This window comes from Solea senegalensis, linkage group LG1, assembly GCF_019176455.1.
Source record: "Solea senegalensis isolate Sse05_10M linkage group LG1, IFAPA_SoseM_1, whole genome shotgun sequence".
Lineage (NCBI taxonomy): Eukaryota > Metazoa > Chordata > Actinopteri > Pleuronectiformes > Soleidae > Solea > Solea senegalensis.
Window position 1 is genome coordinate 23,235,559 of NC_058021.1, and position 26,955 is coordinate 23,262,513.

The 26,955-nt window shown below is 40.9% G+C and overlaps 1 protein-coding gene across 2 annotated transcripts in view; it reads right to left on the minus strand.

Annotated features, from left to right (window-relative positions):
* Positions 1 to 26,955, minus strand: part of esyt2a (extended synaptotagmin-like protein 2a) — a 44,668-nt gene that overhangs the window by 3,299 nt on the left and 14,414 nt on the right. Inside the window, exons 8-23 of one of the 2 annotated variants that reach the window (XM_044023770.1) lie at positions 25,137 to 25,192; positions 22,890 to 23,010; positions 22,379 to 22,555; positions 21,285 to 21,367; positions 20,959 to 21,007; positions 20,617 to 20,706; positions 20,454 to 20,549; positions 10,153 to 10,215; positions 8,832 to 8,906; positions 7,935 to 8,021; positions 6,689 to 6,838; positions 2,277 to 2,722; positions 1,106 to 1,204; positions 878 to 1,009; positions 251 to 356; positions 114 to 163 (exon numbers count right to left, since the gene is read on the minus strand). In XM_044023770.1, the coding sequence (XP_043879705.1) occupies positions 114 to 163; positions 251 to 356; positions 878 to 1,009; positions 1,106 to 1,204; positions 2,277 to 2,722; positions 6,689 to 6,838; positions 7,935 to 8,021; positions 8,832 to 8,906; positions 10,153 to 10,215; positions 20,454 to 20,549; positions 20,617 to 20,706; positions 20,959 to 21,007; positions 21,285 to 21,367; positions 22,379 to 22,555; positions 22,890 to 23,010; positions 25,137 to 25,192 (1,880 nt within the window). The remainder of the gene's footprint in view (positions 1 to 113; positions 164 to 250; positions 357 to 877; positions 1,010 to 1,105; positions 1,205 to 2,276; positions 2,723 to 6,688; positions 6,839 to 7,934; positions 8,022 to 8,831; positions 8,907 to 10,152; positions 10,216 to 20,453; positions 20,550 to 20,616; positions 20,707 to 20,958; positions 21,008 to 21,284; positions 21,368 to 22,378; positions 22,556 to 22,889; positions 23,011 to 25,136; positions 25,193 to 26,955) is intronic. The other variant, XM_044023778.1, reaches the window with a different exon arrangement.

The following is a 26,955-nucleotide window of genomic DNA, read 5'->3' on the forward strand; positions in this document are numbered from 1 at the left end:
AAAATGGGTTTGTTAACTCAGGATTAAGCCCTGGAACATGCACTTTAAACTTCAAATTAAATTTGAAAAAACAGATTTCTTAATTAAGGCCTGGATCTAAAGGGGTCACTGACCACTGTGTCCAGCCCTTAGTGATGTCATCATGAGTCAAATCCACCAGAATCTGAAAGAAAACAACAGAGACACAGTTTTTCCTCAGTTTTAAGGAAAACGTTAAAAGAAGAAAAAAACGAGACTTAAACGTCTGAACCTTTCCCAGAAGACCTCTGTGTTTGGACAGAAGACTTCCACTGTTCTTCACCGCAACGTCCAGAGTCCGTCTGTGCAGCTCAGCCAGAGACACGCTGAACTCAAAACTGTACAGACACAGAAGACAGGAGAGAGGACACAGAAGACAGGACATAGGACACATGACACCGGAGACAGGACACGGAAGACGGGAGGGAGGACACAGACGACAGTTTAACATTTGTAATTTGAAAATTCTTTACAGGAAAAAAAACAATGGTCCAGACAAATTAGTCACAAATGAAAATGAAACTTCAGGATTAAACCCGAATTATGAAATGTAAACTTCAGGATTAAACCAGGATCATGAATCTTAGACTTCAGATTTAAACTCAGGAATTTGATTCATTATTTAAATCTAAATCCAGGAAAATAAGAAAATAAGATAAAGTACGTCAGGATTAAACTCAGGATCATAAAATAGAAACCTTTGGGAACATCAATATAAAACTTTGGGATTAAACCAGTAAACATGGATATCTGTGTCTTCAAAAACGTCTTAGCAATTGTTTTGAAATGGGACTGCAGTACCCGTTTGAAACACTAGTGGCCACAGTTTGACATATTTAACAAAGTTTCGTGGACTCACGTCTGGTCATAAACAGGATTGAGAGTTTTCTTGAGCGTGTGAGTTTTCCTCCTGCCCGACCTCCGTTTGTCTGGCAGCAGGTACAGACGGACATAAGGGTCCGAGCCGTGATCGGTGAACGCGATCAGGTTTCTGCAGAGATTAAAACAAACAAACAGAAAAAGAAACACTGACGATCGATTGAATTTTTACTTTAAGAAAAAACATGTGATTTTAGTCGACTCGTACCTGCAGCTGTGGACGACCACAATGAGTTTGTTCCTCTGCGAACTGTGTCTGACCGTCAGCTGGATCTCACCCAGCGGGAAATAACTGGGGCCTGAGCCACTGCGGAGAAGCAAATCTGCATTAATAATCCACCACTGGTAATAATCTCCCCCAACAAACATGTAAATTAGGATAAAAAATATTAACTTCAGTCAGAAAAGGTCACAAATGACACCGTTTCCCAAACAATCATGACCCAATCAGGATAATAACTTGTGACATTTGTGCAAATGTAACATCAACAACAATCTCTTAGGATTAATAATTTCAAAGAGATGTTTGGAAAATGTATTTAAATTTAAAAATGTGAAAAATTTGTGAAAATCTGTTTGGGCACCCAAGAAAGAATCTCCCCGCAACCCATCTGTGGGTCCTGACCTAGTGTTTAGGAACCACTTTGACGAAATACAACAAAACACCCCGCCCCCTCACGCTAATGCTCCACCCCCAAAATAAATGTAGTGCAATTTGCAAATTTACAGATTTGCTAATCCTGGCTATTAGCCAGTTCTTGACTATGTATACGCATGAGCAGTAAGCCACTCTGTCGACCCCTGGAGGATTCTGAGTAACTACAAAAACACTGCTAGCATCTCGACAAAAAAAAAATCACTTCCTGCATGCGTTGCAGGAGTGTTGCCGGGTGACACAAGATTTAAAACACAGCTTCAATTGAGGAGGTCCTCTCATTAGCTAGCGTTTCACAGATCAGTCTGAATTTTTCGTGATGGGTACGTGATCACATGAGTATGTTCTCGTTAAATTTCAGTAAAATTCGACCCACTGATGACGTCACAGAACGCGATCAAATAGTCTGTAAAACTGTAAGATTTGGTACGTGTGTGCAGGATCAGACCCTCTACCAGCAGACTGAGTTTCATCTGGATCTCAATCAGATTACAGATTTGGCAGCAATTCAAATTTAACAAGGTTCAGTCCCATTGAACAGGTTCAGGTGTGTATATCTCAGCGACATCAGGATGAATTTTGTCATGTTTACGTATGATGGTAACGGTTTCAAGCGGGTTAAGTTCTAAGTTTGAATTTCAAGCTTCTGCAAAACCCTTTTGTCCCTCACATCATCTTCAAAACCCTCTCTGATTAAATTTATTAGTTATTGATTGATAGATACTTCTGGAGCAGCTGGAGTCTCTGGTGCAGCTCCTGGGTGGCGTAGGGGTTGGAGATGTCTGACGCGATGCTGGGCGTCGGCTCCTTGCCTCCTGCCAGGTGTTGTTGGGAGCCTGAGATGACCAAGTTAGACCTGCTCCTCCCCATCTCTGCCAGGCTTTGACTGCCGCCTCCTCCACCCTGAGCCAAGTCTGCGCTTTCAGGAGACCTGACGGACTCCTCCCTGACCTTCTGCCGGTTCAGGATGTCCTGCGCCGTCACCGAGGCGGAGCTGGGGATGTCGTCGGTTATATTGGCAGCGGTGGTGGAGACCGGGGGAGGCGTCAGCGGGTCGGAGGAGACCGACTGCCGAGGCGTCTGGTTGGAGGAGTCCGTTTTGCGGACCTGCACCGAGGACGGAGTGGAGGATTTTGTGGAAGCGGAAGAGTCCTGGACCTGGCACAGAACCTGGGACAGAAAAATCATGCAATTTCTGATCAATCTGTCCATCTCGGACCCGAAAGGACCAAAGTTTTATGACATTATTGCAGCTCAGGGTGGGACAAAACATGCAAAAATATTGTTGTAAAACATTACACAAATTGGACTCAACTCATGACTCAACATGACGTTTTTGACGACTTTAGCACACGGATTTAAAGACAGGACTGAATAAAAAGAGTAAATGTATACTTTTTCACGATTTCAACCGATATCTCTGCCATTTCTTTTCCCAACAACGTCAAAGTCTTTTAAAAGTGTACAGGGAGACATTTCTTGCACTTTTTTTTTAAAGTATATTTTTTGGGCTTTTTATTTCCTTTCAACAGTACAGTGGAGAGAGAGACAGGAAATGGGGAGGCAGAGAGGGGGAATGACATGCAGAAACGGGCTGCACAATGCGGGATTCGAACCGGGGTCAGTGAGGACTGTAGCGTCAACATGGGGCAGCAGCTCTACCAAAGTGAGGCGTTTCCGAATAAAAAGCTTTTACAGGAACTTCCGGTGGCGCCATGTTGTAGACGGCAGCAAGAAAGTAGCTCTCGGGAAAACCAATTAAAACTAGCTATTATAAGTAAGTAAATCTGGATAATAAGTCCACAGCCAAAGTTGGTAGAAAATATGTTTAAGAAAGGGAAGCCTGGAAAGGAGGACGGGGCAAAAAGTAATCATACTGAGTCGACGGAGGTAGAGAGCCCAGAGATGGCGGGGCTAGAGTCGGCTAGCAGTGAACATGACTCGGTCATATTAATGGAGCTGCGCAAATTTCGACAGGAGCATGCCGAAGCAGCAGGTGACAACAAGAAAGCTATGACTAGACTCGAAACAAAAATGAAAGAACTTATGGCTAGAACAACTTCCCTGGAGCAAATAACGGGTCACATGGAGGAAAGAATCGGAAACGCGGAGGACAGAGCGGCGCGGTTGGAGCGCTCCGCCGCCTTTTTACTCGTGCGATGACATGGTCAAGAATGAGACACAATAATATACGGATACACGGCATCCCAGAGGGCGCGGAGAAGAACAATACTATTGACTTCGTAACGGGACTTATCAAGTCCAAAATCCAGATCGCGGACGACATGGAAATACGCATTGAGAGAGCACACCGGTCACTGGTGGCTAAACCGAAGGGCGGCGACGCTCCGCTGAGAGCGATCGTTGTTCGCTTTTTGGATTAAAGTTCTAAAGTTAGTTTTTATTAATCCCCTTAGGGAAAGTATTCCTCTGCATTTGACCCATCCTTGAATAGAATAGAATTATAGAATTAAAGAATATGTGATACGGCAAGCCTGGACACAGAAGACTACGTACGAGGGACAAAACATCTACTTTAATCTAGACTACACGACGGAGGTCCAAAAGAAGAGGAAATGGGTGACGGATGTCATTAAGAAGTTGAAGGAGAAGAACGTGAAGGTGCAGTCCCCCTACCCGGCCCAGCTTAAAGTGTTTTTGGACTCAGGGACGAAGACATTTGCCACACTAACGGAAGCGGCACCTATATTAAAGAACATGGGGATTAACGTGGAGGAAGACAGGATGGAGAGGCTGCAGAGAGAGATGATGCGGAACAGCTGGACCACGGCGACAGGACAGAGAGGGAGGCAGAGACAACCCCATATCACAGAAGCAGACGTGCATGCCCTCATGGAGTAAATCAACACACGCCTCTTGATATAGTAAGATGATTATAAAAAAAAAGAAGAAAAAAGTGAGGTGCAATAATTAAGAGTTATGTTTAGGAAATTGTTTCCATATCTACCTTTACTACTTTACTACAAGGATTGGCTAACGTGAGATAAGCTAGACTTGATACTACTAGTTAAAATTACAGAAATATTGGTTTTATTAAGAGCAAATTTAAAAATTAAAACTTTTAGTTCTTAGCAACCTTAGACAACAGGTTGTAAATGCACATAGTGCTTTTTCCCCAGAGAGAAAACGCCACGACTCTCTGATGATGGGACTTTTGGAAGACACAGGTTCATGTTCTTGTTCTGCGTTTGTTTGGGTTCTGGTGGAGATGTACATGTTTGGTTTCTTTTATGATGTGAGGTTTTGTGTAATCTCTTACTTTGATGTGAGGTGTAGAGCTAGTGGGTTTCTTCTGAAAACAATATGAATAAGCTTACTCTTGTGTCGTACAATGTACACGGTCTGAATCATCCTGTGAAGAGGAAGAAGATACTGAGCCAACTAAAAAAAGAGACTGCAAGAGACTCATCTGACAGAAACGGAACATCGAAAATTAAAAAGGGAATGGGTGCCTCATATGGCAAAAGGAGAGGGGGTCTCTATTTTAATCGGTAAAGGTACACCAATCAAGGTCAAAAAAGAAATTAAGGATAATACTGGACGATATGTTATGATTGTAGGATCTATAGGAGACATGACTATTTCGGCACTAAATGTATATGCCCCAAATGAGGAGAAAGAGATATTCTTTAAACAGATAGCCAAAGTGATATCCAGTGAAGCCAGGGGGGTGGTGTTGATAGGGGGAGATTTTAACACAATACAAAATGGCAGATTAGATAGGTTTCCTCCTGATCAGGGACCAAGTACAAAGAGGTCTACAGTATTGAATAATGTGACTAGAGAGCTTGGTCTCACTGATCCATGGAGGGATAACAACCCAAAGAGGAGACATACATTTTAATCAAATCCACATAGTAGCTATTCCAGAATAGATTTTTTCTATGTGTCACAGCAACATATACACAAAGTATTGAACTGTGGAATCGAAAATATAACTATGTGACCATGCACCTATTACCCTTTCAGATACTGGAGGATGAATGTATCTATTTTGTCGAGTGATAGTGTTGTAAAAGAAATAAAGCAGAATATTTCCAAATTAATGATGATGGAGAGGTTACATCATCGATATTATGGGAGGCAGGGAACGCAGTGATAAGAGGGAAAATAATTGAAATATCATCCCGATTGAAGAAAGCTCGATTAAAAATACAAAGAGAATTGGAGAATAAGATTAAAGAACTGGAGATGGAACATAAAAGAAAATCAGATAAATCCATATTGTGTGACTTATTAGATGAAATCTTAACATTTAAAGCAGAAGGGGCCCTACGTTTTACAAGCCAGAGATACTACGAAATGGGTAATAGGGCTAGTCGCTTACTTGCATTTCAACTTAGAAAGGCCCAAACAAATAGAATTGTTTCAAAAATAAAACACCCCACATCTAACCACATTTTGGTGAAACCCAAAGAAATTGCAGGGGCCTTTGCGGATTATTATAAGAATTTGTATGATGACTCTGATTCTTATTATACTCTTATTACCAACCCTGTCAAAAGAAGAGGCATCTGAAATGATTCGGCCAATTTCTACTCTAAATATTGGATACTATAAAAACTCTTAAAAATAACAAATCACCTGGGACAGGTGGGCTTACAGGAGAGTTTTATAAAAGTTTTAGAGGGGAGATAGCACCTGTGTTATCTAAAGTATTTATTTGTGCTCTAACATCTGGGGATGGGCCTAAGTCATGGTCAGAAGCCATCATATCAGTTTTGCATAAAGAAGGAAAAGATTCAACTTTGTGTGAAGGATACAGACCTGTAAGTTTACTCTGCAATGATTTAAAGATTCTTACAAGCATAATGGCAAAACGGATGCAAAAATATATAACTAAATTAATTGGAATAGATCAAACTGGGTTCATTCCCGGTAGGCAGGGAGAGAATAACATTAGGAGAATATTAAATATTATTTAGTGCAAAATATAAACCTCAGGCTTCTATGATGTTAAGCCTTGATGCCCAGAAGGCTTTTGATAGGGTGAAATGGAGCTTCTTGTACCAGACACTATTAGCTTTTGGGTTTCCTGAGAATTTCATAGAATGGGTAAAAATGATATACAAAGACCCCAAATCACGGATCAGAATTAATGGCTGTTGCCATTACCCGCAGAGCCATCTTCATCTTGACGGTGCAGCTGGGTCCGGAGTTCTTGAGGGGGAACCGCTGGTTGAGCGTCATGTCTTCTGCCTCCAGCAGGCGACTCAGAGGGAGTGCCATCGTCCCCAGCGTACATTCATGTTTCTCGTCCTTCACCTGACGACACGGAGAGAAGAAGAAACGACGGTTTGAGCTGTTCTGAAAAACGCAAGATTATCGGAAACTAGGGACGGCTCGGTACCACTTACAAAATAACGTCACAAAAGTTTACCAAATACGAGCAGACAAAATGATCCGATCCCACAAAAGTTTTCTAAGTCAAAGGAAAAACCCATTTGTCACCCATTTTTAACATAGAAAAAAAATATTTTGCTCATCAAAATACACACCTGAAATGGCACCACCTAATGGCCAAAATCAGTATTGTAAAACATTTTAAAAGGGACATATTATACCCTATTTCCCCATTAAAATAGTTCCCTGGTGTCCTAATGAACATGTCAGTGACATGCTTTGGTCAGATTACCATAAGGATGAAGCATCATAACAGTTCAATAACCCTGCTAAACCCGCCCCTTTCAGAACGCTCGGTTTTGTGCATGGTCCCTTTATATGCAAATGAGACACAGGCAAACGTCCTCTTTACAGCGCTCACTCGCTCAGCTCCTGTTCCCTCTGCTCCATTCCTCTCCCCCTCTCTCCACTAGTTCTCTGACAATATCAACATGGCAACGTGCGCGGAAAACAGCGAGAGTGCCGTCACAGGAAGAGACGTCCAACATAAGGATCAAGCCGAACAGTGCCGAACTGTAAATCAGTTAAAAACACTTGCGTACAGCGGCAGTTTAGGCAGCTCGGTCCTCAGTCTTTTTAACTGTGCTACGGTCATGGAGGACGTACTGAACAAATATTTTTAATTAGAATGTGTCAGAATGGTCAGTTATGAGCTCTATTTGACCTTTTCTTAAAAATGTGTGTGGTGTCTGTAAGTTGGTGAAATACGGTCGCTGGCCGCAGTCTTTTTTAAAATTCACCCTAAAATCGTCAGCCTTTCAGAGCTTCCATAAACATGAGAGCCAGTGATTCTGAGCAGTTAACTCTGTGAAAGGGTTTTATCTGCAACAACAAAACGTCCAAGCAGTTTAAATAACAATAACAACAATAATAACAATAATAATAACAATAATAATAATAATAATAATAATAATAATAATAATAATAATAATAATAATAATGATAACTCCTTCCATACCTCGACCTCCAACTCTTGACTGTTGGGGTTGTGGACGAGGAAAGTGAACGCCTCCTCCCACACCGGCTCATTGGTTTTATATCTGGTCTGGAAGAAAACACAAGATTGATTGATATTTTTAACAGGATAAATTTCAAATTATATCGGAAAAAGACAAACAACACACACACAAATGCTGTTGTCAAGGAAACACAGTGATTGCATTTTACAACAGAAAAAAGCTGCACAATATTAATGCTGCGGATGATTTAAAGAACTCTTTCGTGAAAGAACAGAAGTGTATCATCTGTGTAGAAGAGCACAATCATGACTGAAAGAAGCAGGAAAATTAGAGTAATTTATGTCATTTTACTACAGAAATACTAATGAGTATCTATCAATCTATCTATCTATCTATCTATCTATCTATCTATCTATCCATCTATTTATCTATCTGTCTATCTACCTATCTATCTATCCATGTAAGCAGCTAAGTATCCAGCTGGCTCGCTGGCTTAGTGTCTAATGTCTCTCTCTATTTGTTTGCGGCAGAAACATCCAGAATTCATCAGCAGATGAGTTTATCATCTGCATAGAAAAGCAGAATAATGAGTAAAAAAGTTAAGCAGTAAATAAACAGGAGCAGCAGAGTTTTTACTATCGTTTCGATTTAAAATGGTGGAGAAAAAGAAACAGAGATAATTTTACAACAGAAAAACATTAAAATAAGTGGATATTTAACAATATTTTCTCCAGATTGAAGAAAATACTTCTAATCCACTTCTGAAAGCTAACACAGGACCGACGTAGAGCAAATAAAGGCCTCACTTTGCATGGACATACACAGTTCTTAAGTATCACACTGAATCAATAAAAATCACAACAGTCGTAAAACGTGGATCATGATTCTGGTCTCACCTTGCTCTCGAAGGACTTGTGTCCCACTTTGAACTGGACAAACGGACTGGGATCACTGGTCACTTTTTTACCAGACTGCAAAGGAAACAGATTTTAATCTCTGTCAGAATTTAAACATATGCCTTTAAGTGCTTTGACATTTCTAGTAGAAATATATACAGAGGAAAATCCTGCATAAGTAAAATTAAAGATCATTCAAAAAAGATCAATCAAAAAATGATAAAAAAAAAACATTTTCTCTGTTGTTTAATAACTAATGTCTAAAAAACTGTCAGTTTTACACATGACAACTCACTGGGAAGATCTCCTCGTCCCTAAAAAAGACCCAAAACCAAGAAAGTCTGAAAAACTGATGAGAAATGAATGAAAGAAAACGATCAACTTCTGTTATTTACGACACATACGACACGCGTTTGTTAATGTTTTAGAGACAGTGCTGCACTCGTCAAAGCCAATAATCTTTCTTTACCTTAATGAAAATGTGAATTTCAATCACGGCTGCGGGATGTTGCAAAAAAGCTGCGAGACAACATCTTTCTGCTAAATACAGGACTGAGGACTTTAATGACTCTTTTGTGAAAGACGGGAGTTCATCATCTGCATAGAAAAGCACGATTAGGACTAAATGAGAGTAAACCAGGCTTTCTTGAACTGAAGCGGGACTATTTTCATAATCTATTGTTTTCCAGATTAAATCGCAATGACTTTGAAATGACTGTAAACAGGAGTGTAATCATCTGCATAAAAAATGACTGAAGAAAAGCAGGACATTTAGAGTGATCCAGGCTTTCTTGAGCCTAAATGGGAGCAGCAGATTAGAGATTATTTTGGTGTGCAATACTTAAAACGATCGCTCTGATAACTAAAGTGACTGTAAACAGGAGTCTATCATCTTGCATACAGAAGAACAATAATGATAATAATAAGTATGAGATTAATATGCTTTTCTGCGATTCAATATACATGTATGTATATATATATATACACATATATACCTATACAGGATTATTTTCTTTAGCAGATGACTTTAAAAGCTCTTTTTTATAAGACTTCATCTTTATAGAAAGTGTTTTAGAGACACTTTAAGAGGGTAAAGACTTTTTAGATTTATCGTTGACATAACATCTTTCTGCGATTTAATTGCGAAACATGTTGAAAGAATACCGTTTTTATTTTATTATAAAATACTTTATTAGAAAAGTGTTTTAGAGACTTTTTAAGACTTTTTCAGGATAATCAAACACATCGCTGTGTTGATGTTTTTCTTCTTCGCTTCGTTTGTCTGCAAGCGATAAACGTGTGCGTTGTTACGTGTCGTTACCTTGATGGCCTTACTGACGGCGGCCGCCTTCAGCCCCGCCTGGTTGAACTCTAAGGGATTGCGCTTTGATTTTCGCCCAGGAGGAGGCAGGAGAGAGCACACAAACACACACGCATACACCAGGTTATTTAGGAGAGAAGGAGGAGGAGCATGCAGGAGGAGGAGGAGCATTGTCGTCACCACAACACAAACATGAATGATCACATGGTTAATGATGACACGCCCCCCCTGGGGCCCGTTTCAGAAAGCAGGTTCAACAAACTCTGAGTTAAAACCTTAACTCTCTAAGTTGACCAACTCTGAGGTTTGGGTTTCAGAACAGCTGATCAGCATTAGTTCAATCAACTCTGAGTATGTTCACTCTTAAGCGAATGTTCACTCTTAAGTGAACATACTTAAGAGTGTAAGCGTGTGTGTTGGGAATGAAAAAAGCCATCATCAATGGAGCTCTGATACTACGATTCACCATGGCAACAGGTAAACAAAGGGCACAGCCTCCATTTTAATCCAGTTGAGCAGAAATATTAACACATGTCAATGACCGTGACATTTATGTGAAGAGAGGAGTCCATAAATGAACACTATTACATTTTATACAGCGTAATCCACTCATTCATCATTTATCAGACTTTAATTTCATTAATGGATGTTGAAATGCTGCAGTCCTACCATATGTTACATTTGATTTGATATTTATTCAGCTGTAACCTGACGAGACACAAACTGAAGAATATGGATCAAACTGATAAAACATAGTTTACTTATGGACCAATAAATATAAAGTCCAACTCAAGTGTCCATGTTCAAACTGACTCACTTTTTTGACTCTATTTCAAATTAAAACATTTTGCTCAACACTATTTCATGACTATATTTCCACATGTAAATATAAACACAGTCACTGAAATGCTGTCAAACATTAAGATTTCGTCTACAGCGAGATTCAAAAGGTCACTTCTAAACTACACTGAAGTTAAAGTGTTTCTAGCTGCATCAGAAATATTCACATCAGCTATAATCTTCATCATGATGTGATCTATGATAGAAACATTTCACAACAATGTCTACAGTACCAGAGAGTGTCTACAGTGAAGATTAGTCTGCACCACTTCCAAAAAAATTTATCATTTAACACTTTTTTGATATCGTCAGCCCACCACTGCCTAAACCGTGTCGTGCCGTGCCGAGGTGAGTAGAGCCAGTGGAAATACGCCCCAATTCCTCACTCTGAGGCACGCGCAAGTGTCCATCCCGTAGCCCCTCGAAACATGCGGTATAGTTTGCACACTGGAAGTAACATCTGATTGGTATTTCTGCAGGTGAATGCGCTCTAACACGTATTTTGATATCAACTGTATGAATGAGGACATGAGTGTGTCAGACAATTGCTTCAGCCTCAGCAGGAGGAGACAGAGAGAAAACCTGCCAGTGAGCAGGTTAGGTTCACGGAGTATGTTGCCAAGGTAACTGTAACTGTCTTTGAGACAGATTTCATTGTTATAAACTGGAGTTCTTTAAGTGTTCACATTAATAAATAGGAGACAAAAGGGGCTGTACATTTATGCATAAGTGAATTAAATTATGTCTGTATAATAATTTTAATGTCACTTAAATACCTTGAAGTAAGGTCATTTTATTTTGAAGTGCATGCTCACATGACTGGGGTCAGTTTGAGGTTAAACTGAGGGATTGTGGGTCAGAAGCGGGAACACTGTCATGGAGACATGAGGTTAAGATTTTGTAAGTTTCTGCACTGTGTTCAAGAGGCGCACACGGTAATTATACTCATATTAATTGTTATATGTATTTAATTTTTGGTTTGTTAAAATAAGCCTCAATGGACTTATATGGACTTTTATGTTTGTATTCATAGTTTTCACGGTGTCTTATGATTTATTGATGTCGACGGCGAAGGAGAAGAAAATAAACAGAAAATCAAGACAGCTGTACGAATCGTGGCCTTTTTGTTGAACCTGTGTAGCTACAGTGAAAACGTACCGCCGAGGCGGCCAAAAGTTGAGAAGCGAGAGCTGCGAGTGTCCGAGCCAGCGGGAAGAGTGACTGCTGCCGCTACGTGGGGTTGTAACGTTCACGGAGCCGACGAGAGAGAGGACGTCAGCGTCATCCGCAAAATACGGCGATTTCGTTACGGCTTGCTGACGAGAGAGAGGACGTCAGCGTCATCCTCAAAACACGGCGACTTCGTTACGGCTTGCTGACGAGAGAGAGGACGTCATCGCCAACCGCGACGTACCGCAATTCCACCAACAGAGGGCAGAGTTTAACAGCAGGTGCCACAGCTCTTCACATATCCTTACCTGGTTTCACCTGGCATTGTTTACAGCATTAAGGCAGACGAGAGCAGCTCTGCAGTAAGCATTTGATTTGACAATGTCAAGCCTTCAACTGTATGGACATTTATAAATGTTGAAAGAATTGAACTCTTTGAAATTTGTTGTGCATTGCAATAGAGGTTTATAAGAGTAACTATTGCCACTGGTACATATACATGTTTGTAGTAATTTAGTGATAGACACGGTAACATTTCTATCTCGTTACAATGTCAATGCTTAGTGAAAAATCACAGTGTGGTGGTCCTAGTGAATCAATTGAGTTCCTTCAAGCAGAGTTATCAAGGTTAAAGGAACGGTTAACATTACAAACAGATGAGATCGAAATAGAGAGATTAGAGTCACTTATAGGTGATATTCATGCTAGAATACAAATTCAAAGTGTATCACAATCTGAGCCTACCTTCACCAGCAAAGTTGAACCCCGTAAATCCTCAAGAGATAGAAGGTTAACCCCAAAAATGCTGGAGTTGAAGCAACAGGAGGCCTCTCAAAGGGAGAGTAAATTTGTCATACTGTATGACAAGTGGAAAGGTCAAATTAAAGATACCCGCTCCTCACTCAAAGATGAGTGTTCTGACAAAGACTTGTGTCACATGATGGACGCTGTAGAGGAGCTAGAAACTCAAGTGAAAGACGCATATGGAAATATTCGATTAGTGTCTGCACCTTCTACTGATATCAGACGAAAAATGGATTCCTGCACAGCGGTAACTGCAGATGTGATGGCGCTAATGAAAGTACGCATGAGTGAAGTGGGGCTAGAGGAGTTTGATGCTATGGCAGAAAATGCAAGATTGCACATGGTACTTGACAGAGAGTATGCCAAGTCGATATTTAGCACCTCAAACCCTAAATCTTCTGTTGGTAGCCACCACTCAAGATGTTCATCAGAACAACAAAGCATCACAGCAAAAAGAGCAGACTGTGTTGCACAATATGCCGCAAAAAGGGCAGAAATGGAAATGGAGGAGGCAATCGCTACACAAAAGCAGGAACTCAAAAGACTAGAAAATCAGCGCGATCTTCAAGTGATAGCTGCTAAGATGAAGGCTTATTCTGAAGCAGGCTCCGGTGAAGCCCCTGGAACTGTATGCAGTGAGGTTAACCATTGTCCTCCTGTGTCTATTAAAAAAGAGACCAAAGAGAAACAATTACATCAAATCTCCAACAATGAACTAGCGAGCCCTGCTAACAATGAAGTTTCATTAGTACAAGCCTTACATGACACAATGGCTCTCACTAGACTCCCAGCACCAGAGCCTTCGGTGTTCTCAGGAGACCCGCTTAAGTTCTTAGAGTGGAGTACTAGTTTCAAAGCATTGATAGAACGGCGATGCACGAATCAAGCCGACAGGTTGTTTTATCTACAGAAGTACATCAGTGGTGAAGCACAATCAGTTCTGGAAGGAAGCTTCTACAGGAAGGATGAAGAAGCTTACAATCAAGCATGGGAGGCACTGAATTCACGATATGGCCATCCTTTTGTAATTCAGCGTGCATATAGAGAAAAGCTGAACAATTGGCCAAAGATCAATTCACGAGATTCTATTAAACTCAGACAATACAGTGATTTTCTGACTACCTGCAGCAATGCTATGCCACACATTAAAGGTCTTCAGGTGTTAAATGACTGCGAAGAAAATCAGAAGATGCTCCAAAAACTCCCTGATTGGGTGACATCACGCTGGAACCGTCATGTTACAAAACAGTTGCAGGGAACACATGAATACCCCAGTTTTAAGGAGTTTGCCAAGTTTTTGGCTCAAGAGGCAGATGTAGCATGCAATCCTGTAACATCCTTTCACGCCTTGAAGTCATCGGAGGAAAGGCCATCCAGAGATATGAAGCGTCCAAAGGCAAGTGTGTTCGTCACAAACACAAAGGAGCCAGATAAATTTAAAACAGTAATGAGAACACAAGGCATTGTAGAGAACAGCCTTAAAGATGCCAATCAATCCAAGAGGACGAACATGTCATTTTATTCTGCAAGTCCAGTTAAATGCATGTACTGCAGCGAAAGTCACTCCATTCATAAGTGTCAGACATTTACTAATAAGTCAGCAGAAGAAAAGAAAAGTTTCATACTTCACAAAAACTTGTGTTTTGGCTGTCTTAAAATAGGACACAATTCAAGAGACTGCAGGAACAAGGCAACCTGTACTATATGTAAAAAACACCATCCAACACCGCTGCATGAGTATCGCAGCACTACCCCAGACACAACCGCTCATACTGTCCAGGCAGAAGAAAATTCATCTTCACTTTGGTGCTGTGTAGACAAAGGTGATGGTGGGAGCACGTCAATGATAGTGCCAGTATGGATATCATCAGTCACGTCCCCTGAAACAGAGAAATTAGCATATGCTCTCTTAGATACCCAGAGTAGCAGCACTTTTGTAGACAAGGAGGTATGTGAGAAGATGGGTGTAGATTTAGAGCCAGTCAAGTTGAAGCTTACCACTATAATGGGAAAAGATTCCATTGTTCAGAGTGAGAAGGTTAGTGGGCTTAGAGTTAGAGGGTTTACCTCAAGAAGCTTTATCAACTTGCCACCTGCATACACCAGAGACTTCATCCCACTTGAGCGCTCACATATCCCGACTCCTGCAACAGCTAAGAGATGGAAACACCTGAATGCCATAGCACAGGAAATGCCAGAGTTGCTAGATTGTGAAGTTGGACTCCTGATAGGATATGACTGCTGTAGAGCACTAGCACCACGACATGTCATTACTGGAGGTGATGAGGAGCCATATGCAGTTAAAACTGACTTGGGATGGAGCATTGTTGGCAGCTCACTAAATATGGCAAGGTCAACAGTAGTGACAGGGCTGTGTCATCGCGTAGCAGTCAAAGAACTCCCAGCATTAACACCAGCTGCTGTCATTAGCGTCCTGGAATCCGACTTCAAAGACACAAATCCTGGAGAAAAGACAGTATCACAGCATGACATCCAGTTCACACAATTTCTGAATGAAAGAATACAGCAGAATACAGAGGGTCACTTGGAAATGCCACTTCCATTTAAAACACGTCCACTTTTGCCTGGAAACAAACAACTAGCCCTGATTCGACTGAGGCACCTAAAAAGAAAGTTTGAGAGAAATCCCAAATTCAAAGCGGACTATGTTCAGTTTATGGCAGGAGTCATCGAGGGAGGTGAAGCAGAAAGAGCTAAAGAGTCACCAGATGTTGGAAATGTATGGTACATTCCACACCATGGGGTTTATCACCCAAGAAAACCCGAAAAGATCAGAGTTGTATTTGACTGTTCAGCCAAGTATGAAGGCACAGCTCTGAATGATCACCTGCTAACCGGACCTGATCTCACAAATGGCCTGACAGGGGTGCTCTGCAGATTCCGCAAACATCCAATAGCCATAATTTGTGATGTGGAAAAAATGTTCCACAGATTTCACGTGAGCAGGGAAGACAGAAACTATTTGAGGTTTCTTTGGTGGGAAAAAGGTGATACAGAGTCAGAGCCAAAAGAATACCGCATGAAGGTTCACCTCTTTGGAGCAGCGTCCTCCCCAGGGTGTGCCAACTTTGGTATGAGGTACTTGGCAAGCAAAAATGAAGAAGAGTATCCATCTGCGGCCAACTTCATTAAAAGGAATTTCTATGTTGATGATGGCCTCATCAGTGTGGAATCAGCAGACACCGCCATCAAATTAGTGAAAGAGATACAAACTGTGTGTGCAAAAGGAAACTTGCATCTGCACAAGTTTGTTTCCAATAATAGGGAAGTTTTAGAGTCAGTACCCGACAGTGAACGAGCTAGTGGAGTTCATGACGTAAACTTCAGTCAAGAGGATCTCCCTATCCAGACTGTGTTGGGAGTAAAGTGGAATGTGAGCAATGACACCTTCTCCTTTAGTGTGACCCTTGATGAGAAACGAGCAACACGGAGAGGAATTCTTTCAACCGTAGCCTCCGTGTTTGACCCACTTGGCTTTCTAGCTCCCTTTCTTCTTTTGGGAAAGAAAGTGCTTCAAGAGATGTGTCAAAAGGGCATAGCATGGGATGAACCACTGCCCAGAGAGTTGCAGCCACAGTGGGAGAATTGGCTGAAAGATTTAGAGAATCTGCAAAAACTCCAGATCCCTCGATGCTTTGCTCCTGAAACCTTAGGGAAGGCTCAAAGAATTGAGTTGCATCATTTCTCAGATGCAAGTAGCTATGGGTATGGGCAGTGTTCATACATCCGAGTAGTCAGTGAGGATAAAGTTCATTGTTCCTTAGTCATAGGCAAGGCAAGAGTTGCTCCCTCAAAGATAGTAACCATACCAAGGCTTGAGTTAACAGCTGCAGTCGTGTCCTCAGCAATCAGCAGCATGTTAAGGGAGGAGCTGGAGCTCAAGGTGGATCAGGAGTTCTTTTGGACAGACTCAAAGGTAGTTTTAGGCTACATTGCTAATGAATCCCGGAGGTTTCACGTTTTTGTCGCAAATAGAGTCCAGAGAATCAGAGAAACAACTGACCCAGCGCAGTGGTATCACATTGACACTGATCAAAATCCGGCTGATCATGCCTCCAGAGGCCTCAAGGTGGCAGACCTGATCAATTCAAACTGGTTTTCTGGACCAAAGTTTCTCTGGGAGAGACAGATTACCACCCCAAAAACAACAACAGAGCTCATGGTGGGAGATCCTGAGGTAAAAACAGTTCAAGCATTGCAAATCAATGTACTCAAGGATGATAACTTTCTGGAGAGATTCACACGATTTTCTAAGTGGTTTACTGCTTTGAACGTAGTGGCTCGGATTCTTCAGTTAGCAAAAAAGAACAAATCATCAGAGCGCATAATGGTTGAGGACAGGAGAGAGGCTGGTTTGGTGCTTGTGAAACTAGCTCAGAAAGAAGCCTTCAAAGAGGAAATACAGAAGCTTAAGCAAGGAAAACTGTCAAAAAACAATAATTTGTTCCAGCTTGATCCGATACTGCAAGAGGGTGTCCTTAGGGTGGGAGGGAGAATAAAAGCAGCATCCTTACCTCTAGATCTAAAACATCCTGCTATCCTACCAAAAGATGGTGTAATCACACGACTGATCCTGGATTACTGCCATGAGAAAACTCAGCATCAGGGCAGAGGTCAAACACTTAATGAAGTGAGAGCAAATGGCTTCTGGGTGGTTGGTGGCAGTAAAGTTGTGGCAAATCACATCAAACAATGTGTACCATGCAGAAGAGCTCGCAGACCAACAGAAACACAAAAGATGGCTGATCTGCCTGTGGATCGTATCGACCCCTCGCCTCCATTCTCATTTTGTGGGATGGACTGTTTTGGACCCTTTTACACAAAACAAGGTCGAAAGGAAAATAAAAGATATGGTCTGATATTCACATGTTTTTCATTGAGAGCCATTCACATAGAAATGCTTGAAGATCTAACAACTGATGCTTTCATTAATGCCTTGCGCTGTTTTATAGCTATCCGTGGAGCTGTGAGACAGATCAGATCAGACCAAGGGACAAATTTTGCAGGGGCTAAGAATGAGCTCTCAAAGGCTTTAAAGGAAGTGGACAAAGACAGATTGGCTGCTTATCTAGCAGAGAAGCAGTGTGATTTCATTATGAATGTACCTGATGCTAGTCACATGGGGGGTGTTTGGGAACGACAGATCAGGACAGTAAGGAGTGTTATGAACTGGGTTCTCTCAAAGAGTGTTGGGAGGTTGGATGATGCTTCCTTGAGAACATTCTTCTATGAAGCCATGTCAATAATAAACAGCCGTCCACTCACCACTGACAGCATCAGTGATCCAAAAGGTCAAGAACCACTCACTCCGAACCATTTACTTACCATGAAAACCTCTGTCCCTCTGCCCCCTCCTGGAAAATTTGTGGCAGAAGATTTATACACCAAGAAAAGGTGGCGCAGAGTTCAATATTTGACAGAGCAATTCTGGAGTAGATGGAGGAAGGAATATCTGGCAAACATCATTCTTCGGCAACGGTGGCACTCTCCACAACGGAATGTTAAGATCGGAGATGTTGTTATTCTCAAAGAAGAAGGGACTCCCCGCAATGACTGGAGATTGGGAAAAGTGCTGGATGTTTGTACAGATGATGATGGTTTGGTGCGGAAAGCGACCATACAGATAGGAATCAAGAAATTAGGGAAGGAAGGTCAAAGGCTCACTAATTCGTCTATTATTGAGCGTCCTATTCATAAGTTGGTCGTGATAGTGGAAAGTAACTAAAGGTAGTTTCATAGTTCTTTAACACATACTTGTGTAGGGAGCTTTAAACTTTGTGTAGGGTTTGATAAATTACTAGATTTATTTAAGGTTGAAGGTTTTCATAAATCACAGTAATTTGATGGGAGTGTAACTGTCTTTGAGACAGATTTCATTGTTATAAACTGGAGTTCTTTAAGTGTTCACATTAATAAATAGGAGACAAAAGGGGCTGTACATTTATGCATAAGTGAATTAAATTATGTCTGTATAATAATTTTAATGTCACTTAAATACCTTGAAGTAAGGTCATTTTATTTTGAAGTGCATGCTCACATGACTGGGGTCAGTTTGAGGTTAAACTGAGGGATTGTGGGTCAGAAGCGGGAACACTGTCATGGAGACATGAGGTTAAGATTTTGTAAGTTTCTGCACTGTGTTCAAGAGGCGCACACGGTAATTATACTCATATTAATTGTTATATGTATTTAATTTTTGGTTTGTTAAAATAAGCCTCAATGGACTTATATGGACTTTTATGTTTGTATTCATAGTTTTCACGGTGTCTTATGATTTATTGATGTCGACGGCGAAGGAGAAGAAAATAAACAGAAAATCAAGACAGCTGTACGAATCGTGGCCTTTTTGTTGAACCTGTGTAGCTACAGTAACCGACTCAGAGTTAAGCTGAAGTGGCTTTGTGAAACCGAAAAACGAGTTTCCCTCGTCTCAGGGTTAACTAACTCAAAAGTTTCCAATAAACCTGCTTTCTGAACTGGGCCCCAGGTGAGAAATGTTAAATAAACATAAACAATGAGAAAAATCCTTCAGTGAAAATTAAGTTTTGTTTCGTAACAAAACAAAGTTCAGCACAAGCTCCGCCTACTTTTTCCAGAAAAAAGGAACTTCCGCTCACGTTTCGTAAGTTCATGATGAGGTACAGAATCTAACATCTGTGCTAAACTGGTGCCACTTCTACTATCAGTATCTCATTTAATCTAATGTAATGAAATAATCACAATTAGATATTTATTCAAAATCGGTGACAAATGTTGTTGAAAAGGGGACGATGGTCCTTTTTCTCTGGAAGAAAATGTGTTCTATCGACGGAGATAAAGATTCTTTTATTTTATTTAACGTCCTCATGATGATTCCTGTTTCCTGCTCTTCAGCTTCAAACTCCAACAAAATCACATTCAGGACAAACGAGTGAACCAAACACAAACTATTAACTCCAGGAGGAGTAGGAGGAAAAGGAGGAGGAGGAGGAGCAGGAAAAGAAGGAGGAGCAAGAAGAAGAGCCTAAAAAGTGGAAGGTAAAGCCCGCCTTATGACGGTCTGACCACAAATCAGAAAATCACTGTTCCAACGTTGAGGAAAAATGTTAAAATTCAAACCTTAAAAGCACCTTTGAGTTCAAATTGAATAAACTAGCTTTAATAAGTGTTTCTTTAAGTGTATTTTAAGATCATGTAATACAGATTAGTATAAACAGTAGATTATTTTCACTCACCTCATTTAAACTTATTCTCACAAACCTCCTTCATTCATTCATTCATTCATTCATAGATTAATTCACTCACTCACTCGTGTGTGTGTGTGTAGTAAAGGTGGTAAAATCTAAATTAAGTGTTTCTTTAATTTTTTTATAAAAGCAGGAAATATTTGGGGTTGACGACATGTTGTTCTACTGTGACTCACTCACTAACCCAGTCACTCACTCACTTAGTCACTCACTCACACACACACTCATTCACTCACTCACCGGCAGGTTTCTGGCTGAGTCCAGGAAGACGACGAGCAGAGCAGACGACAGACCATCGTTGGCTTTTCCTCGATCAGCTTTGATGTTCAACAGAGCCTGAGACATGACAGAGTGAGTGAGTGGGTGAGTGAATGAGTGAATGAGTGAGTGAATGAGTGAGTACCTGGTCCAGCCTCTCAGGTGTGGACAGGAGAGATAACCACTCCACCCTCAGGTGCAGTTTCCCTGAAGCCACTTCGTCCAAATCAAACCACTGAGGATGAAACAGAAATAATCAGAATTACAATAAACAACAAGAAAATAATAACAAACAACAAGATTATGATGGCCACATGTGAAATAAAACAATAATACAATTAAAATAACAGCATCAATTATAAGATTAAAATTATAAAGTTAGAATTCTGAGATTAAAGTCAGATTTCAAAATAAATCAAATGTAAAAAAGTTAAATGTTTCCAACAGTAAAATAAAAAGTAACACTGTGGTGAAAAATGTAAATTACCTCATCGACCTTCTGTTCTTTCTGGAGCTCGGCCAAATTAATGACCAGACTGAAAATAAATACAATGTCTTATTAAAGACGACTCATCACACTGACATTAACTTCAATTTACAAGACCGGAGGCAACAGTTAATCATTATTATTATTATGATAATTCTGAGATTTTTCAGCTTCTAAAATGTAAATATCTGAAAAATCATAACTTGTATTAACAATGAAATTGAGTCATTGTTTCAGCCCTAACACACAGTTTTATACTCTGAGCAGAAATATATTACATTACATTACATTAAATAAATGAGAAATAAATAAGAAATAAACAGTACCTTCCCAAAAAGTCGTCTTTATCTGGGTCTTCATCAAACAGCTCGACACCAACGTTTGGTCCTGAGTGATCGTAAACCAGAGCCTGAACCAAAACCAGCACGTAGAAAAGAAAAATACTCATTTTAATTTACTGAACTTAAAGGGGATATTATGCAAAATCCACTTTTTAACCATTTCAATACTTATATTTGGGACTCTGGAGGCCCTACCAGTCGCCAAAGTGTGGAAAAAGAATACTCAGTCATGTTTTCGTGGTCCCCCTTAGTGTAAGTATAGGTGATAAAATACTCGATGATTCCCTGCGCTTATGACGGCAGCATGCACATTTCACCGCAAATGTTACCGCCCACCAGTAAGTTTACTTCGAGAGCTCCACCTTAGCTCCACCTTGTCCCTGCGAGAGTGCAGGCGAGGGAGGAAGAGCAGCATTATGTCAATGCGGAGGGACAAGTGTGCTGTTGGTGGCTGCACAGTGGAGCACAGTGTTTTACAGAGGATTTTATATATGAAGCTAATGTGCCGGATAAAGTCAGCAATCGTGTGTTCGTGTGTTCGCACCACTTCGCATCAGACTGCGGCCAGCTGTATTTAGTCAGTGAATGTATTTCACCGACGTACAAACACACACATTTTTAAGAAAAGGTCACATAGAGCTCATAACTGACCATTCTGACACGTCCTAATTAAAAATATTTGTTCAGTACGTCCTCCATGACCGGAGCACAGGATCAGTCTGATACAGTCACATACAGCGGCAATTTATTCAGCTCGCTGTGCACTGCTGGCGATCAGCGGTGGCGATCAGTGGTTTGCCTGTGTCTCATTTACATATAAAGGGACCATGCACGAAAACCGAGCGTTCCGAAAGGGGCGGGTTTAGCAGGGTTATTGAACTGCTATGATGCTTCATCCTTATGGTATTTTGACCAAAGCATGTCACTGACATGTTCATTAGGACACCAGGGAACTATTTTAATTGGGGAAATAGGGTATAATATGTCTCCTTCAACCGGTGTGAAAGATTTAAATCTAACTCTGAGTCCTGACTCTGACTGAAGAGCCTGACTGAAGAGGTCCTGAGTGGATCACTGACCTCGTACACTTCATTCCACTTGGGGTGGATGTTCTCGTGGATGACTTTGCTCTGGAACACTTGAGTCCCAACCTGGATGACACCGTACGGGTCCGACTTGCCTTTGATCAACCCGCCCAATAACTTGTCTTTACACAGCAGGTCCTGGGCCTCCAGGAAGTGGATTCTGAGGACGGCCTGAGGAGACACACGGTCAATAAAGGTCACTCAGAGGTCACACACGCATGCACGGACCTCCACCAGAGTGCATTCTCCAACAATAATTCTGAATGAATAAATCAATATTTCATTTGCAATTTGTGTATTTTTTATGTTTTGGTTTATTTATCTCAGAAATTCTGACTTTTAATCTCAGAATTCCAACAATTATCTCAGAATTCTGGCCTGTACTCTCAGAATTCTGGCCTATACTTTCAGAATTCTGATTTTTTATCTCAGACCTCTGACTATAATCTCAGAATTCTGACTTTTAATATCAATATTCTGACTTTTGTGCTTGTGCGTGCGTTACCTTGGGAACAGGGAAGCGCAGCTGGGCGAGCTCAGCTTCTCCCACCAGAGGGATTTTGATGGAGTTGGGCAGGACCAGGTAGCTGTAGATGATGTCCTGGATGATGTTGTCACACAAACCACTGACAAACACAGGGACAGATGAAAACAGGATTAATCCAGTCCATGATTATATTATAAAGCACATGTTTAAACCACAGGGTGGAACAAATTCAACAATCAGAGGACTTAAAAAAGATGATGTTGTGAAAGTGACTTTTTTTAAAGTGGAATTCCATTGATCATTAAAAATAGCAGTAACACTAGAACATCCTCTAGAGGGCAGCAGTGTCCTGCTGCTGATTTCCTCTCTCACTCTGGAGTTTCATGTGATTTCAGGTCAGCGACAGAACCACGACCATGTCCCACTGAGCCTCACGTATCCCATCATAACCCTAGAAACAAGCACTCAGCTGTGAGCACTTGTGTTTATATCTTTGTGAGGACGCTTTGACCTTGAGATAAATTTAAAGGGCTTTTTCTGGGGTTAAGACCTGGTTTTAGGGTCAGAATTGGGTTAAGGTTGGGCATTTAGGTGTGCCGACCCCTGGGTTAATCCTAATTCTAACCCTAAAACCACGTCTTTATCCTTAAAAGTTGAGCACACACACACACACACACACACACACACACACACGCACACACACACACACACAGAATGTAAATGAGCACTAAGGAAATATGAGAACACACACACACGAATAAAAGTAGTGAGGGTGTGGTCAGCACACACACGCACACGCAAGTGCGCACACACCTCGTCAAACAGGCAGAGCTTCATTTCTCAGGGGCGGAGTCTCTTGTGGAATCTACGCTGAGTTTTTGTACAAACAGCAGGTCAGTTGGGAGGAGGGAGGGGGCAGGGCTAGGTGGGGCCAGGGCAGGGCTAGGTGGGGGCAGGGGGGCGTTAAAAACGTTAGGTTGTGAAGCTGAAGCTCGTGTTTCATGTGAAAACTGCTTTCCTTCTCTGATTTGATTTGAATAAAACCTGGAATAAAACGGTCTCACGTACAATAAACATTATGTTCTTTAGTCACACAGTTAAATATTGAACTTTAAACATATAAATGCGCTCGTCCTACACAATAAATCGGTATTATATCTAATACATGTTGACATCTTTTAAAAACGCTAAATATGACATATTGATTAAAAAAGTCACAATGCAAAAACAGATTTTCTCATAATAATCTGAAATAATCTGGAATAATCTCATCATGTCTTTAATATCTTAACATTGGCCTGTTTTCTTTTTAGTTTTAAAGCATTTTACAATTTTAAAGTGGGTAAAATTCACAAACTAGTTTTAAGAATGAATTCAAGCTAAACTTGTTTTAAATTGAAATGAATGAAAGAATATTTGGACCGTTTTTGCACAATTCTTTCATTTTAAGCCTAAATCTTTGTATCATAGCAGAATTTGACCATATTTAAAGTCGATTGTCTGTCACGCACATAAACATCCTCACAAAGACACAGTCAAACATAGAAAGTGAGGGCGATGTGGAACAGATTCTCCTCAAAGTCTCGTCTCGTCTGCGGCGTCTCGTCCACGTCAATAATCACAAAACACTTAGAAACACAAGCTTTAATCCATGCGGTAATCCAGTGGTTACAGTAATGCGTTCAGCTGTGTGTGTGTGTGTGTGTGTGTGTGTGTGTGTGTGTGTGTGTGTGTTAGTAGTCTGTGAGGACAAACTCACGACTTTAAAGGGCTTTTTTCAGGGTTAAGACTTAGTTTTAGGGTTAGAAGTCAATAGGTGGCCCACGGGCCATCAGTATCTGTGGCCCAGGAAAAATCTGATGATCTGATCATCACAAAAATTACAATTTCATAGAGAATTTCAGAGCTCACATTATCGCCAGGACACTGTTGTTATCTTAATGTGGGTTTTGTCTCCGACTGAAAATCTTTTAAGACACTTAAGTCGTTTTAATACTAATACATTTATTACATTAGTTGGAGATTGATTAAGTTTAAATTTAGTAGAAAAATAAAATCTGAAAGAAAAAAAACAAATTTACTTGCAACCGCTGGGTTGGAGACTAGGATTAGGCATACTGTTTGAATGGTTAAGATTAAGGGAGTCCTTACGTGTCCTCACAAAGGAATTCTGTACAAGAAGTTCACACTAAGGGATTTTAAGGTAAAGGTCAACACACACACACACACACACACACACACACACACACACACACAGTTACTTACTTGACACCCGGAATGTCCAGCATGTTTGTGAGTCCTGTCCAATTAATGTCCAACAACTGAAAAACAAGACCAGACATCAACTTTTTCACCCGAAACAGCTGTGGACACAACACAACATTATTATTGGAATCTCATCGATGTGAACTCATTTACGTAGGGTGCAAACCAAAATTCTAAATGGCCGACTTCCTGTTGAGTTGAGGCCATGGTTATGGTGGAATTTTTTGTTCGTTTTGGTCTGTAACACCTTCACACAAAATTTTGGGAAATTCGGTGTAACTCAATTTTGCCTCACCTTAGGGGGCACTTATAGAGCCCTTGAGCAGCACAGGGGTCCGGGACCTATGCCAATATTGGATTTTTGCCAGACCTGTTTTTATGCACATTAACCTCCTCAAAAATTACCACAAAGACACAGATATAAGAATATTCTGAAGGATAATGATAGGTTCCGCCCCTTCGGGCCCCTGCCATCCGTGGCTAATGTAGATAATGAAATAAAATGTCAGATTATGATTACGTGCAACAAACAGCAGCTAGTTGTTCACGTAATCCCGTCGTCATCTTAACCTGATTTGTAAACGCTTGAGTGCAAACGTTCCTCATCCGTCGTGAAAGCTATTGACAGGCATTGATTTATGCCACATGACAGCGGATAATGACAGGAATGTGAGTGTGATGACATCACGTCGTCAACAGAGCAACCACGAGTCACTTCAGAACAGTGAAGGTATTTTATTAGTAATTATTAAAACACTTTTACTGCCGCTGACGAATGTCATCAGACTCGTTGGAGGCATCTCAAAAATTCTGGATGGTTTAAAAAAATGTTTCGGTGAAGTCAAACCTTTCACCTTCATCGAAGAGATGGATATCTGAGGTGATCTGGTGTCACAGGTGTCATGATGTTGATCCACACGGCAAAAACAAACCTCCCGCTAAAACATTTACCAAAAATTATCACCCAAAAATATAGATTCTGTCATGAATATATGAATGAATTTGTTTTATTAAAATCCCCCCAAAAAATAATCAGTAGTACTAATCATTTAGTAAATCAAGATATGCGATTAAGAACTAGACTTCTACGACTTCTCAGAACTCTTTCCAGCACAAACACGTAGAAGTAAGAAGAATCTCTCGGTACCTTCTCGGTACCTAGTTTCACAATGTTTTCTTTGAAAAGCTAGTGGATTAAATGATCCATAATTAAATAATCCTAGATAAATCTGCAAGAACTGAGAGTCAAAATAGGAACCAAAGCATGACTTCGTTTTTGAGTTGACGTGCCTCTACTTGGACTCAGAAACTTCAGGTAAATCAAAGTCTTCCTGAACCGTTTATCAGTGCATTCTCTCCCTCCTGACTGACGACTTCCTTCCTGTGCCTCAACACATTTCATCTTCCTGATTTTGGGCTCTGATAGAGGGACCCACAGGAGAAGAATCACCATCAGATACCGCTGAAACACATTTCAAATCCACCTTAAATGCTTTGGTACAGTACGGTACGGTTCCTAACGGTGAAAATCCCTGGGTCTGGCTAGGGTTTTACCTGAGAGCAGTAACTTTCCTTGGTAGGCGTGGCTGTGGGCTGTGCCCTGAGGACCAAGTCAGTGAGATACGTAGTGTGACGTTGTACCAGTGCAATGACAACACACGACAACATCGGACACGACAACAATGGAGGACATCCAGCTGACTGTCGTGGATCTAGTTCCACCCATACCGTACCATTTTACTCTAATGGAGCAGTTGGGGGCGTTCATTTTGGTACTATTCTTACCGTACCGAACTGTTCCACTGAGTGTAAACACGCC